Raw genomic sequence first — 15,284 nt, 5'->3', positions numbered from 1 at the left:
GAAAAATCGGTAAGGGCAAATTTAATTTAATTTCACCACTCTGTTACAAAGGTGACATCATTCATTATACTTTCCAAATCAAATAGTTTTTATTGACTGAAAACTACAGAGCTGGGTCTTTAGACCATGAATCAACAGAATAGGTAGATAACATATAGTTTATTTGGTTATTAGACCATGGGTGAATTTATATTTGATCCATGATCATACGCTATAAATTTTTATGCAGAGTATGTAGTTTACAAAACAAATGTCTGCCTTGCGACAGATTTGTCTACATTTTACAATGTACAACAAATAGGCAACAATCAAACAAATCTAAAGAATGAGTGGGAGAAGTGCATCACTACATCACCGAAGCAACTGGATTGGGACTGTGAGAGGAGAGAATGTTTTGAGGATATTGGGAAGGCTCCCAATTTTGAAGGATTCTAAGCACTGAATTGGCTTTCTTTCTGGCTCGAGGAGTGCCTGAAGTGGGAAGACTATACAAACAAGGCATCATTGATGGCATTCTCAACAACATGTTTACAGTTTGAGCTCCTTTATGGCAGCACAACAATAGTAAGATAGCAACTGAATTCTCCTTGCATTTTGGTGAGGAAGAGCCTGATCTAAGAAGACTGATAAGTAGAGCTATTGCAGAGGCTTCACTAATTGCAGTTAAACCTTCAGATTGTCTGGAAAGCAGAGAAGGAACAGAGCAAGCCTCATCTACAAAACCTGTTCTTTCATGAGTTAGAAGATCAAGCAGCAAAGGGACTGCCCCAGCTGCTAGTACCTGCAAATCATTTCCATGAAAAGTTGATAGACGAAACAGGGCATTCGCAGCATCGCTTTTGCCTCTTGTACTTCCACCTCGAAGAAGATCTATTAAAGCTGGAATGGCTTCTGCAGTCTCTACTATCAATTTCTTATATTTATCCAAAGAGGAGATACTGAAGAGGGCTGCAGCTGCATTCTCCCGAGCTTCCATGCTTCTCCCACTTCCTACAACCCTAATGATTGGCTGCAACGCACCAGACTCCATTATTCTATTTTTATTGCTCGCATGTATAGATAGATTCAGAAGGGCAGTTACAGCATTTTCTTGAGCTTTGGGATCCTTTGAAGAAAGCAATGGCACAAGTAATGGTATGGCCCCTGCTTCTGCAATACAAGCCCTATTCTCCATACCACATTTAGCAAGTAGTCTGAGTTCATAAGCAGCCCGCTTTTTCACTTCAAATGATCCTGCACAAAGCCTTTCCACAAGAAATTCTGCCGTCATTTTAGCAGCTTGGATCGCTGCCTTAGTGCTTGGGATGCCTTCCAAGAAAGAAATTTTCTTGACACTTTCCGACTTTTCAAATGGGATTTTGTGCTCTGCACAATACTGAACAATGAGGCTTCGAAGAGCATGATTTGGAATCAGATTTGTGTTCGCAAGCTTCTGCCCACTCTTTGGACATGTAGAGTGTCCTTCCTTGATCCATCTGGTAATGGATGCCAGATCATATGTTTGCCCTGTCCATACAATAACGGGCTCTTGCATCAAATCCAGTGAGATTGGACATCGAAAATCATCCGGTATAGCAGAATTGGAAACACTCTCAGAATCTACTGCCGCTGATTGAGTTCCGCTTGATGGTTGGAACTGTGAATCAAAATCCACCCAAAACAGGACACATTTACAGTAGCGGATGAAAGCAACCAAGGTATTAATTTGAGGCAAATTTTCCTCTGATCCCAACTCTTTCTGGCATCTCATCTCTTCCTCCAGTAGCTCTGTTTCTCTCTGACAATCCATTGCATTTTGGAGATTCAGGCCATCCAAAATCCTTCCAAGTCGAGACTCCTCTGGAGCTACCTCCTTTTCAAACTCATCCAGAACAGCAAAAACATCACTGCAAAGTTGTTCCTCGGCCTGATCAACAAACAATTTGGTTCTCTTGGCCTGCTGATGAAGCAGCTCAACTTGTTCCCTGACCTCGTCTGAGAGAATCAACAATGTCAAAGGAAGGATATCCAGAGCAGAGGCCATATCTTGTATCAAACCATAAAATTGCTTCGAGATTTCTTGTGTTTGCAAAAAAAACCAAACACAATTCCCATCACAAATACAATCCTCCAGCAAACGTTTACTTCTCTGCAACATAATAAACAATTCCCTAAAAGATTTCAAAGCAGAAGGAGGAAGGGAAATGCCCGAATCTCTGACCTCTTCAAAAAGTATAGACAAGACTTTAACTTTCCGAGTGATGCAGACTGCATTGCTCCTCTGCCATTCTCGAGGCTTCTTCAAAGACATTATCTGGTAAGCAAGAGAAATGAGAGCTTGTAATAAAGATTCACCAGAAATGTTAACTTCAGGCACAAGAACAGGACTCCTGGAAGCCCGTCTCTTCTTCCTGAGCAGCGATATATTTGATGGCAGAGGCACATTTTTCTCCATTGAAAGCCAAAAAACACAAAATAGAAATCTCCCCAATGTATGCAAGTATGAAATACAATAATCTACGCTGAAATTCAGCAGTTGAAACCAAATTCCACCCCAAACTACACAGTAGACAAATTAGGCAATCTGCCTGCTACTCGGCTCGAAGAATCTAAACTTTTCCCTACACAACCTACAGTTACAGTCTGCGACCAAAATTTGTCCGATTGAATAATATGTGTACCAAATTGGGGAAATCTATAAATTTTGGATGAGATTACACTTTTATTTGCAGATGTATGATACCTTTTTTGGGTGGAGAGCAGAGTCACTTTATAGTGTTCGATAGGATATTTCCGGTTGTCCGTAGCTTCTGGCGCTTTTGCAGACTGGCAGGTGGCAGTCGTGGCATGGGGACGAATGATATTTTAGAGTCAGAATTGATGATTGTAAAGCTCTTTGATGACTGACACATGGCAGGGACAACTTGGTATATTTAGACTCTTACGTCAGCACGTTGTATCTAAGAATCAAAATGCAATTGTTTTTCCAATTTTCACTGAATTAAAAATATGTTCATTGGCGCATTTAATCTTTCCATAGATGTGTTTTCAATGTTTTTATAATTTAAATTGTTTGTTTGGGGTGTCTTCATTCTCATCTTAGTCAAAATTTATGTGGTTGATACTTGAAATTATACATTCATTGAGATGAGGTAAACAAAAAAAAATTTATTGGTATGTCTAAGGGATTTTAGACATATTCGTTGTTCCCTAACAATTATGATGAATTTGTTGCATGCTAAATTTATTCAAGAACTATCATCCGGCTTACAAAATCATGTCTCCTTTAAAGACTATGTTATTTACTTCTTTTCTCAAAATATTTAAACTATTAATATAAAAGTGCATATGGAAAGAACAAGTTTTATCTTAAGATATGCATTCACAGTCATGAGATTTCTCGGCATTTTCTTTATAACATTAAATATGCACATCACATAAACAAACACAAATAAATTCTGGAAATTCATAATTGGTGATTTGACCATGTTGTCAAATTGCTTATTATTTGTTATCTTTCCTCTATCATGATTTATATGCCCAACTAAGAATGATCTCTCTTTTAATGACACATATAACTTTGATCAACTCTACTTAGTTATTTATTTATTATATAGATTTTTATTGAAATGTCAACAATTACGATGCCTTGTTTATGTGATGTGTAGGTTGTCAATGGAAGAAAATTGTGGAATATTGCTTCCAAATGATAAATTTTATAGGAGAGATAATATAAAGAATTCCTACAAATTCTTTTACTATTACAAATTAGATAAACACATACAAATACATAGGTGAACCGTTTTGGGAAGAAAAATACACTCCAAACACTTACTTCAATTGTATTCATTTTTGACATCTATAGTTACAACAATCTCAAACCCAATCCTCTTTCAGAATAATTACAATAACAGAAAAATTTGAAGGCAATTTTGGCACGAAATAACTTCTTAGAAAATATACAAACTCGTACAAAATACACCAAGAAGCCACATATGGCAAGTGGAAAACATTCTTTGTTCCCAAAATTATCTCAAATGCTCTAAAGATAAGTGGTATAGCAAACAACAAGTTACCATTTACATGACGCTTTGCATATAGAAACTTTTCAAAACACTAACTAATGAGTCACTTGTAACAATCAAATTTCCATTTGCAACACATGTCTTATACCACTTATCAAATGTAAACTCTATCATAAATACAAGCTACCAAAAAAACAATTTTCAAAAGTCTCTCATTAAACTAATGATATTCATTTTAATTAATTGAAAATGGCATTGTTCCAACATATCAATCTAAGAATCTATTCTACTATAATTTTAAATAAAATTTCCAAAATGAATACAAGAAACAAAACAAAATTCAAAAATGTATTCAAATTCAAGACATCTTAGTTCCAATAAATTGCTACTATGCTTTACCAATCCATGTCATTAACATTAAACAATTTAAATACAAATTAGCATCAGAACTCTAAACATATTAAACTAATATATTTCATTAGGCAAAGCTCAATGAGTGGGTAATTAGTATGTAGCATTTAACAACATGCGCTCACAAGTGCAGGTAAGGAATATGACATGTTTTGAGCACAATATAAGGTATTGTTTTGCCTAATTTGACCATTTCCCAATTTAAGATGATTATTTTTTTCCTTAATTTTATTATTTCCTAATCTAAGACAATTTTGAATAAACATTATTTTTTTCTTAATTTGATTTTTTTTGGTCTTAGAATGACAATTTATTTTTTCTTTGAAGAATTTTTTTTTTAAAAAAAAGACATATATTTTGACAATGTTAAACATCTTATATTATGATTATGAAAGTTATTGATTTTTATATTTAGTTATATGACTTTTAGTTTTTTATTGTCACACTTTTTTTTTTGGTTATGGAAACTTGCCAAAACTCTTTTAAGATTGAGAGAGCCTTTCAAAACCTTATATAGTGTTTGGAGCCTTTAGCCTGTTGTTCGTGTAGCTTGTATTTTTCTTTTTTCTTTTTTCTATTAGGTTGCAAATAACTACTTGTTGGTAAAGCTACTAGTGATGGACACTCCTTTCTTTGTAATCATTTTAGGTAGGTTTTAGACCCAATCAAAATTGATTTATAAAAGATTTATGGTCCTTTCAAAACCCATTTGTCTCATAATAAAAAAATCAATGTCGATATATTCTAAAAATGATGACACAAAATTGAATAGCTCTAAATTTGTTGTAGCATGAGTTGATTTAATTGTATATGTCATCTGAGAATTAATAGATTTTCTTATCTTTTTTGTTAATTTTATTAGTCTCTCTGATTGCATGGAATCATATCCTCCCATATTTGTTAATAATTATTATTTTTTATCATAAAAAAATTAGAAATTGTTTAGTCTTTGTAATACTTTTATAATTGAATTTTTTATTATTATTAATACTAAAAGAAAAATCTTGTTATGTATTATTACTAAATTTTTGGGGGTTGCTAAGTCTATTTTCACTAATAAAAAATATATTTGATTAATATTTTAGATTATAAAGTTTCTCAAGGAAGCTATTTATTTCTCTTCAACATAATGCAAACAAGCTCAAACCCTTTAATATGCTTGTGAGGGCTTTAAATATTTTCTGCCCTCTAGTAACTATAATGAGCTTGTTGCATGTTAAATGTTTTCAAGGGCTATCACTTGGATTGCAAAGTCATCTTCCCATATAGATATAACTTATTAGTTTTCTCCTTAGAAAGTCATGTCCGCAAACTAGTCAAGCTATTAGTCTTACAATAGATAAAGTAAATAATAATAAATTCTTTTTTAAGAGTGACATTGACAACCACAAAATTCTTTAGCATATAATGAGCTCTTTTTCAATGGAATATGTTTCTTGTATTTAATCTTTTAGACCAATTATAATTGATTAACTCTAGTACCCAATCAAATGCAAAGCTCAGTCAAGCTAAAGTATGTGTACATGTACATAAGACTTAGTAGAAATATTGCCTCATTTAATAGTGTAAGGAAATTAAGTAGTGAAATAACTTCATACACTAGTCCTAAGGGGAGGACAATGTAAAATCTTTCTCAGATCTTTTTCACATTACAAAAACTTAATAGAAGTAATATAGAAATATATACATACCACAACTCATTGGTTTACATGGGGAAAACCCTTTCTTGAAAATAAAACCTATACTCCAAAAGTAACTCAACATATTAATTAGCAATTAATAAGATCAATTATACATGAAAATGAATCTTATCTTAGAATTATCACCAACTAAAGATCTTGAGATAACTATTTATTCTAATGTCAAATTGAGTCCAACAAGTATGGGAGGTGAAACTAGTGGACTTTTAGGGCTTGATTATTTTTTAACGGCTATGAAAAAAATGTTGGACTAAACTACAAAGGTTTGAGTAACCAAGTAAAATGGCGAGCAGAGAGCTCAAGCAATGAGTAAGTGTTGAAGTGGTGTCATTGATTGGCAACCAGTTAACAAAAGGACTTAAGTGTTGTAAGTGAAACCATTGGTAGACTGACATACCGGTCTCGACAAAGGAAAGAAGATAGACGTGGAAGTTTGATGGTCGTGGCCTAGTCAACATTGAAGCAATATAACAATAACAAGGTCTAGAAGCGACGCAACAAAAATATCAAGAGATGATGGGAATGTGACAAAAGAAAGTGAGGACTCAGGTCTACAAGTAGACTTACAGATAGACATGCAGGCCTACATATATAGGTACCTACAAATAGAAAGTCATGGGTGTCTTGTGACTAGGCTCACTGTGCGATTCAAATTTAAAATTCATAGTTTGAGAAGGATAAATTTTAAGGTTTCTACCTGTAAATAGTGTGAGTGAGGTAAGATCACTCAGACTTCATTTTGAATTTGTCATCATCATTTTTGTCATTTTTGTAACTACATTGAGAAGATATTTGTGAAGGAGGACCACAATATTTATGAATAGAGCATAACGACAGACCAATGCACAAGCATGAGAAGAAGGATGTTGATAGAGAAAGTTCACCAAGATAAGCTAGATCGGAGGAAGGAGATCAGAGTATCTTTAGAGAGTTTTGATAGAGGATCTACCAGGAAAGGTGTGCCAAATATTCAAATCTATTAATTTGTTTTATTTCTTACCATTGTAACTATTGTAAACCTTTGATAGGGCAGACTTGTAATAAGTCTTCAAATCCTCTAGCAAGGTATCTCTCAGAAAGAGATCAAAATCCTCTAGTGAGGTAGCCTTGATAGGCTATTGTAATCCTAACAAATTATATGCATTTCTAACAAGATGTGTTCTTAGAAGGAACATATGTAAGCCTTTAACTAGGTGCCCTTTTACTTGCAAGGAAACGCTAGTGGGTATATTATTCCCACCATAGTTTTCATCCTTACACCAAGGGCATTTTTTTTCGCTTTGGCAACCCTAGCCAAGCTTAACATGTGTTTGTTCATGGCCCCTGGTCTGTCAGGTCCTCTCTACTTGTCTTTTAGAGATGGTCTCAAGATTTTATCGTCTCTGATGACCTCAAACTTAAGGTCCCATTTGGGTTGAGTTCCCTAGGCTTCCCATTCCATGGTAGTCATTTTTGAAAGCTATTGTGCAAACTATCAACAAGATTATTTGTGTTAGGCCTAACAAGTTTTTTAACACAAAACCCCTAGCATAGGGTTTGTGTTGAGGTCGACCTTTCCAAGGACCTCAAGGAATATGCGAAAATACAGATATGTGGTACCACCTTCACTTAGAAGGTTCTCTACTTGAATCTCCTGAACACCTGTTATAGGTGCCAGTCTGTGAAACACAAGATCAAGAATTGTCCCCTGCTAGAATGCAATCGTCAGCCAGCCTTGGAAGCCATGCCGGCTCCAATTTCCAAAAAGGATGAATGGACTACTATTGTTAAGAAAGGAAAAGGCTCTATTGCTACTAAGGCAAGCTCTTTGCCTCATGATGATGGTCGACCCAGCTCAAGTCTAGTGCAACCAGTTTCATTGGTTCCTCTGCTCATGTCTCTACCCATTTCAAACATTGGTGCTCAGGGGACGATGGGCACTCATACCCAAAATCCTCGATCCACTTGGGTTCAAGCATCGCAACCATCTTTGATGATCTCCTCTTAGTCCCTTCATCGTTCACACAACCCAAAAGGCCGAGATGAGGTTTCTGATAATGGGGGAAAATGACGGGCCATCTCTCTCAGTGATCCTTTGTTTGATTCCTCCACGTTTTTGCACAATAGATTCTCCTCTCTTGGGGATGAGGAGGACATGTAAGATGTGTTACAATAATTTTTCTCTCATGGAATGTGTGGGGGATAACAAACCTCCCTCAAAAACATTTTGTTCGTGATACTAGGCATAGGCTTGGTAATCTTGATGATCTTTGCCTTCAAGAGGTCAAAGTTGATGGGTTTCTTCTCCACTCAGTGTGCCATGTTATTTGGCTATATAGTGCCATATTTTCTTCCCAACATGAAGTTGGCCAAGGTGGTGTAGTTACTCTTCTCTCCCCTCATATACTTTCTTCAGTTATTTCACATGGTTCTGACCCCATGCAAATGATTGTTTGGATTTTGTTGTCTTTCCAAAATCACTATTTTGGTATTGTTAATGTTTATGCTCCCAATGATGGGGTAGAGCACTCACACTTGTGGTGATGGTTGGCAGATCATCTGCCACCTGCCACTTGGGTTTTTTGTGGGGACTTCAATATGGTTGAGTTGGCTAATGATAAGGAAGATCTTTTTCCTTTTTGATGGTCAGTTGGCAAAAGAGAAGCCTAGTTCTACATGCGCAACAAGCTAGGCCTTTTTTATTCCAATGCTAACTGTAGCCAATCTAGTGGGGTTTAGCACACTTGGTCCAATTTTCAATTGGGCTTTGATAGGGTGTTTAAGAGATTGGAACGGGCCATGCTTACGACTCAATCCTTCTTTTCTTTTTCCCAAGAGAGAGATTTACCCATCACCCTTTATCAGATGTGACATTGTTAGATCGTTTCCCCATTCTTTTTTCTAGTGTCTAGCACACAACTCAACCTCGTACTTGTAAACCTCAGCTTTATCTCAATACTTCTTAGATGCCACATTCGCCCACCGTTGCTCACATTTTTTGTATCTAGATCCTTGAGCCTAGGTCCCACACCCCGATAGGGTGGATTCAATGGTGGAATGATGCCATCATTCATATTGGGCGATTTCTTCACATTTACGGGCAATAGTGGGCCAAATACTACATACAATCTTATGAAGCCACCACAAGAGATCTTTGTACGACTTTTGAAGTTCTTGCAATGAATCTGTTTGATATAGAATTACATGTTCAGCTTGCCAATCTTCATCACTAGAAACAAGTTGTAGATAGTTATGCTGCTCGGGAAGCCCAAATCAAAGCCCATCTCCATTGGTTGGACATTAGTGATCAAGCTTCTAAGGAATTTTTCAATGCCTTGTGGGCTTGCCACTCTATTGTGGGCATCAAGCATATTAGGGAGAACCAACATATTTTATCTGATCTTCCTAATACCCTCCAGGCTTTTGTGCGCCACTATGAAAAGGTCTTCACTATACATGGTCCCTCTGTTGTGTGTGATCAAGCTCTACAATCCTGTGTAGCTGTCACTCCTAATAGGCTTGCCTATGAGCAGTATGCCTTTTGTGAGCAAAAGCTTATTCTTTCTTACCTCAAAGAGGTTGTCCTCTCCATGGCTGATGATAAAGCAACTGGGTGTGATGGCTTCCCTTGTGAAATTTACAAGGTCTTTTGGTATGATATTGGCCCTGATGTACATAAAGTCTATCTTGAAGCCTACAACGTTCATTCCCTAGGAAACATAATCAATAAGGGAAACATTATGTTCATACCTAAAGCCAAGGACCTGGAAGATGTCTGCAACTGGAGGCTCATCACCCTATTGAATGTCTCTTACAAGATCATTGCCAAGGCCCTCTCCCTCAAAAAAAGGCATCTATTACCTCAAATTGTTTGCCCTAAACAAACTGGCTTCATTAAATCCAAATATATTCTCGATAATATTATTGTTGTATGGGAAGGTATGGAGTGGGCTTGTCAGTCCAAACATCAGGCTATGTTTCTTAAGATTGATTATGCTAAAGCTAATGATTGGATTGAATGGCCTTTCATTTTGGCCATGTTACAAGCCCTAGGGTTTGGTCCTATCTTTTTGCAATCAGTTCAAATAATTTTTGGGGATGCTTCTTCTTGTATTACCATTAATGGATGACAATATGAAGCCATTGGGCTCATCAGATCTATTCACCAAGGATGTCCTTTGGCACCTTCTCTTTATCTTCTGGCTACTGAAGGGTTTGTCTATCTTCTTACCAATGTCATTTTTCGGGGCCTCATGCACGACATCTCCCCTCCTCATTCCATTGTGCAACTTGTGAATGACCATTTTGCAGATGATTCTTTTCTCACTTTCAAACTGGAACTGCACCATTGAATACTTTATCCGATGATCATACGCCTCCTCGTGGTCACTAGAGAGGCCGTAGTAGCTCTGCTCTCCACTTGCATACTCCCAAGTTGCAGCCTTCGTGTTGCTCTCCTAGGGGTAGTTTTGGTGGTCGTCGTCACTTGGCCTCGCCTCCGCAGAGGTCAGCTATGGGCTGGTCCACTGTGGCTCCTCCTATTGCTCCTAATGCAGGTTGGCTCTTTGTTTACAGCCAGAGAGAGAAAATAGAAAAGATGATGTTGCTTCCACTGCTGCTGATGGGTGGGCTCCCCTTGAGCCATCCACCAACCCCACTGATGTATGGGATTATGATAATAGAGTTCCCCACCTTCGGTTGGCACTACTCTTGCAACATGAGGGATTTCTTCTTATTTTGTTTTTTGTTACTCAATCTTCAACCTTCGAGAATTTATGTTTTTTTTGGTGAATAGTTGTCATTTCTGATCATGTGTCGTTTGAACTTGCGGAGTGATCTCTTATCCCCCAGCGCTTTTTTGTGAATATGTAACTTTAATATTTAATTAATAGAGAAGGGACTATTCACCAAATAAAAAATAACATAATTGCTAACATACTATTGTTTGTTAGAAATTTGTTTGCATAGACAGTTCGAAAGAATATCGGTCACATCAAATGAATACAATCTTTATTTATAGATTTAGTACCATCTCGAATGGGAGTGGGTAGTTGAAAATTAAATTTTACATTAGAACTCTATTCAGGCGATTGCTGTTTATTTTTGTTTTAGTTTTCCTAAATTTTAATTGTTCAGACCAAAAAATTATAATGGGACAAATATTTGATTAATTTTATTTTTTCTATCATTCATAAGTACCGACATTCTACAGCAAGTCAATGATATTGCCATTATTGAAGAACATGGTTTTTGAATGGAACTCACTGACCTGTATTTCGTTATGATTCGTTATGTAAATAATTTTCTCAAAGCCTGAAAATGTTTATCGTGGCCTCCACACTGGTTCCTTGATACAGAGGAAGAGGAAAAAACCAAATTCAACTTGATCGTCTGATCATATCTTCGTCTTCAATATTTAGTTCATTGAATTGAAAAATCGTCAAGGGCAAAGCAAATTTAATTTCACCAGTCTGTTACAAAGTTCACATCATTCATTATACTTTCCAAATCAAATAGTTTTTATTGACTGAAAACTACAGAGCTGGGTCTTTAGACCATGAATTTACATTCCGTCCATGTTATCAACATAAAAGGTGAATAACAGGTAGTTTATTTGGTTATTAGACCATGGGTGAATTTATATTCGATCCATGATCATACGCTATAACTTTTTATGCAGAGTATGTAGTTTACAAGACAAATGTCTGCCTTGCGACAGATTTGTCTACATTTTACATTGATCCTTGATCGAAGGATACAATGTTCGACAAATAGGCAACAATCAAACAAATCTAGAGAATGAGTCGGAGGAGTGCATCACTACATCACCGAAGCAACTGGATTGTGACTGTGAGAGGAGAGAATGTTTTGAGGATATTGGGAAGGCTCCCAATTTTGAAGGATTCTAAGCACTGAATTGGCTTTCTTTCTTGCTCGAGGAGTGCCCGAAGTGAGAAGACTATACAAACAAGGCATCAGTGAAGGCATCCTCAACAACATATTTAAAGTTTGATCTCCTTTGTGGCAGCACAGCAATAGTAAGATAGCAACTGAATTCTCCTTGCATTTGGGCGAGGAAGAGCCTGATCTAAGAAGACTGATAAGTAGAGGTATTGCAGAGGAATCACTAATTGCAGTTAAACCTTCAGATTGTCTGGAAAGCAGAGAAAGAACAGAGCAAGCCTCATCTACAAGACCTGTTCTTTCATGAGTTAGAAGATCAAGCAGCAAAGGGACTGCCCCAGCTGCTACTACCTGCAAGTCATTTCCATGAAAAGATGATAGACGAAACAGGGCATTCGCAGCATCACTTTTGCCTCTTGCAGTTCCATCTCGAAGAAGATCTATCAAAGCTGGAATGGCTTCTCGAGTCTCTCCTATCAATTTCTTATATGCATCTACAGAGGAGATACTGAAGAGGGTTGCAGCTGCATTCTCCCGAGCTTCCATGCTTCTCCCACTTCCTACAACCCTAATGATTGGCTGCAACGCACAAGACTCCATTATTCTATTTTTATTGCTCGCATGTATAGATAGATTCAGAAGGGCAGTTACAGCATTTTCTTGAGCTTTGGGATCCTTTGAAGAAAGCAATGGCACAAGTAATGGTATGGCCCCTGCTTCTGCAATACAAGCCCTATTCTCCATACCACATTTAGCAAGTAGTCTGAGTTCATAAGCAGCCCGCTTTTTCACTTCAAATGATCCTGCACAAAGCCTTTCCACAAGAAATTCTGCCGTCATTTTAGCAGCTTGGATCGCTGCCTTAGTGCTTGGGATGCCTTCCAAGAAAGAAATTTTCTTGACACTTTCCGACTTTTCAAATGGGATTTTATGCTCTGCACAATACTGAACAATGAGGCTTCGAAGAGCGTGATTTGGAGTCAGATTTGTGTTCACAAGCTTCTGCCCACTCTTTGGACATGTAGAGTGTCCTTCCTTGATCCATCTGGTAATGCATGCCAGATCATATGTTTGCCCTGTGCATACAATAACGGGCTCTTGCATCAAATCCAGTGAGATTGGACATCGGAAATCATCCGGTATAGCAGAATTGGAAACACTCTCAGAATCCACTGCAGCTGATTGAGTTCCGCTTGATGGTTGGAACTGTGAATCAAAATCCACCCAAAACAGGACACATTTACAGTAGCGGATGAAAGCAACCAAGGTATTAATTTTAGGCAAATTTTTCTCTGATCCTAACTCTTTCTGGCATCTCATCTCTTCCTCCAGTAGCTCTGTTTCTCTCTGACAATCCATCGCATTTTGGAGATTTAGGCCATCCAAAATCCTTCCAAGTCGAGACTCATCTGGAGCTACCTCCTTGTCAAACTCATCCAGAACAGCAAAAACATCAGTGCAAAGTTGTTCCTCGGCCTGATCAACGAACAATTTGGTTCTCCTGGCCTGATGATGAAGCAACTCTACTTGCTCCCTGACCTCATCTGAGAGATCCAACAATGTCAAAGGAAGGATATCCAGAGCAGAGGCCATATCTTGTATCAAACCATAAAATTGGTTTGAGATTTCTTGTGTTTGCAAAAGGAACCAAACACAACTCCCATCACAACTACAATCCTCCAGCAAATGTTTAGTTTTCTGCAACGTAATAAACAATTCTCTAAAAGATTTCAAAGCAGGAGGAGGAAGGGAAATGCCCGAATCTCTGACCTCTTCAAAAAGTATAGACAAGACCTTAACTTTCCGAGTGATGCGAACCGCATTTCTCCTCTGGCATTCTCGGGGCTTCTCCAAAGACATTATCTGGTGAGCAAGAGAAATGAGAGCTTGTAATAAAGATTCAGCAGAAATGTAAACTTCAGGCACAAGAACAGGACCTCCGGAAGCCCGCCTCTTCTTCCTAAGGAGCCATATATTTGATGGCAGAGGCATATTTTTCTCCATTTAAAGCCACAAAACACAAAATAGAACTCTCTCCAATGTATGCAAGTATGAATTACAATAATCTACACTGAAATTCAGCAGTTGAAATCAAGTTCTACCCCAAATTACAGTCTTAAATACTAAATTTGACAATTTAGGCAATCTGCCTACTACTTAAATCCAAACTTTTCCCTACACAATCTGCAGTTACAGTCTGCGGCCAAAACTCGTCCGATTGAATAATATGTGTACCAAATTGGGGAAATCTATAAATTTTGGATGAGATTACACTTTTATTTGCAGATGTATGATACCTTTATGGGTGGAGAGCAGAGTCTCTTTATAGTGTTCGATAGGATATTTCCGGTTGTCCGTAGCTTCTGGCGCTTTTACCTACTGGCAGGTGGCAGTCGTGGCATGGGGACGAATGATATTTTAGAGTTGAATTGGATGAGGAGCGAGGAAATTTCATTTGTACGCGTGTCAGAATTGATGATTGTAAAGCTCTTTGATGACTGACACATGGCAGGGACAACTTGGTATATTTAGACTCTGACGTCAGCACGTTGTGAATGGATATTCCTGAGTTGTGAATGTGTGTTGATCATATTTGTTAATATAAGAATCAAAAAATGCAATTGTTTTTCCAATTTTCACTTAATTAAAAATATGTTCATTGGTGCATTTAATCTTTCCATAGATGCTGTCCTCTAAGGTTTTAGTGTTTTCAATGTTTTATAATTTATATTGTTTGTTTGGGGTGTCTTCATTGTCATTTTAGTCAAAATTTATGTGGTTGATACTTTAAATTATACATTCATTGAGGTAAGGTAAACAAAAATAAATTATTCGTATGTTTGAGGGATTTTAGACATAGTCATTGTTCCTTAACAATTATGATGAATTTGTTGCATGTTAAAATGTATTCCAGAGCTCTGGCTTGCAAAATTATGTCTCTTTTAAAGACTTATGTTAATTACTTCTTTTTTCAAAATATTCAAACTATTAATATAGAAGTGCTTATGGAAATAACAAGTTCTCTCTTAAGATATGCATTCATAGTCATGAGATTTCCCGGCATTGTCTTTATAACATTAAATATGCACATCACATAAACAAATACAAATGAAGTCGGGAAATTCATTATTGGTGATTTGAGCATGTTGTTGTCAATTTGCCTATTATCTATTATCTTTCCTCTATCATGATTTATATGCTCAACTATAATGATCTCTCTTTTAATGACACATATAACTTATCTTAAAGGTTAATTGCATTTGATCAACTCTACTTATTTATTTAT

At 37.0% G+C, this 15,284-nt stretch overlaps 1 protein-coding gene and 1 pseudogene across 1 annotated transcript; both read right to left on the bottom strand.

Annotated features, from left to right (window-relative positions):
* Positions 1-346: 346 nt before the first annotated feature.
* LOC149559061 (U-box domain-containing protein 1 pseudogene) lies at positions 347-2,434 on the bottom strand (annotated as a pseudogene).
* Positions 2,435-11,597: 9,163 nt separating this feature from the next.
* LOC149559060 (U-box domain-containing protein 17-like) lies at positions 11,598-14,287 on the bottom strand. Its single transcript, XM_089828367.1, has one exon. The coding sequence runs from the start codon at positions 14,000-14,002 to the stop codon at positions 11,915-11,917; it is 2,088 nt and encodes a 695-aa protein (XP_089684493.1). The 5' UTR covers positions 14,003-14,287; the 3' UTR covers positions 11,598-11,914.
* Positions 14,288-15,284: the final 997 nt, after the last annotated feature.

The sequence above is a fragment of the Cupressus sempervirens genome, chromosome 5 (genome assembly GCF_028749045.1).
Source record: "Cupressus sempervirens isolate cs-2001-9-10 chromosome 5, ASM2874904v1, whole genome shotgun sequence".
NCBI lineage: Eukaryota > Viridiplantae > Streptophyta > Pinopsida > Cupressales > Cupressaceae > Cupressus > Cupressus sempervirens.
Note: the sequence above shows the minus strand (reverse complement) of the source record. Positions and strands in the feature narration are given on the sequence as shown.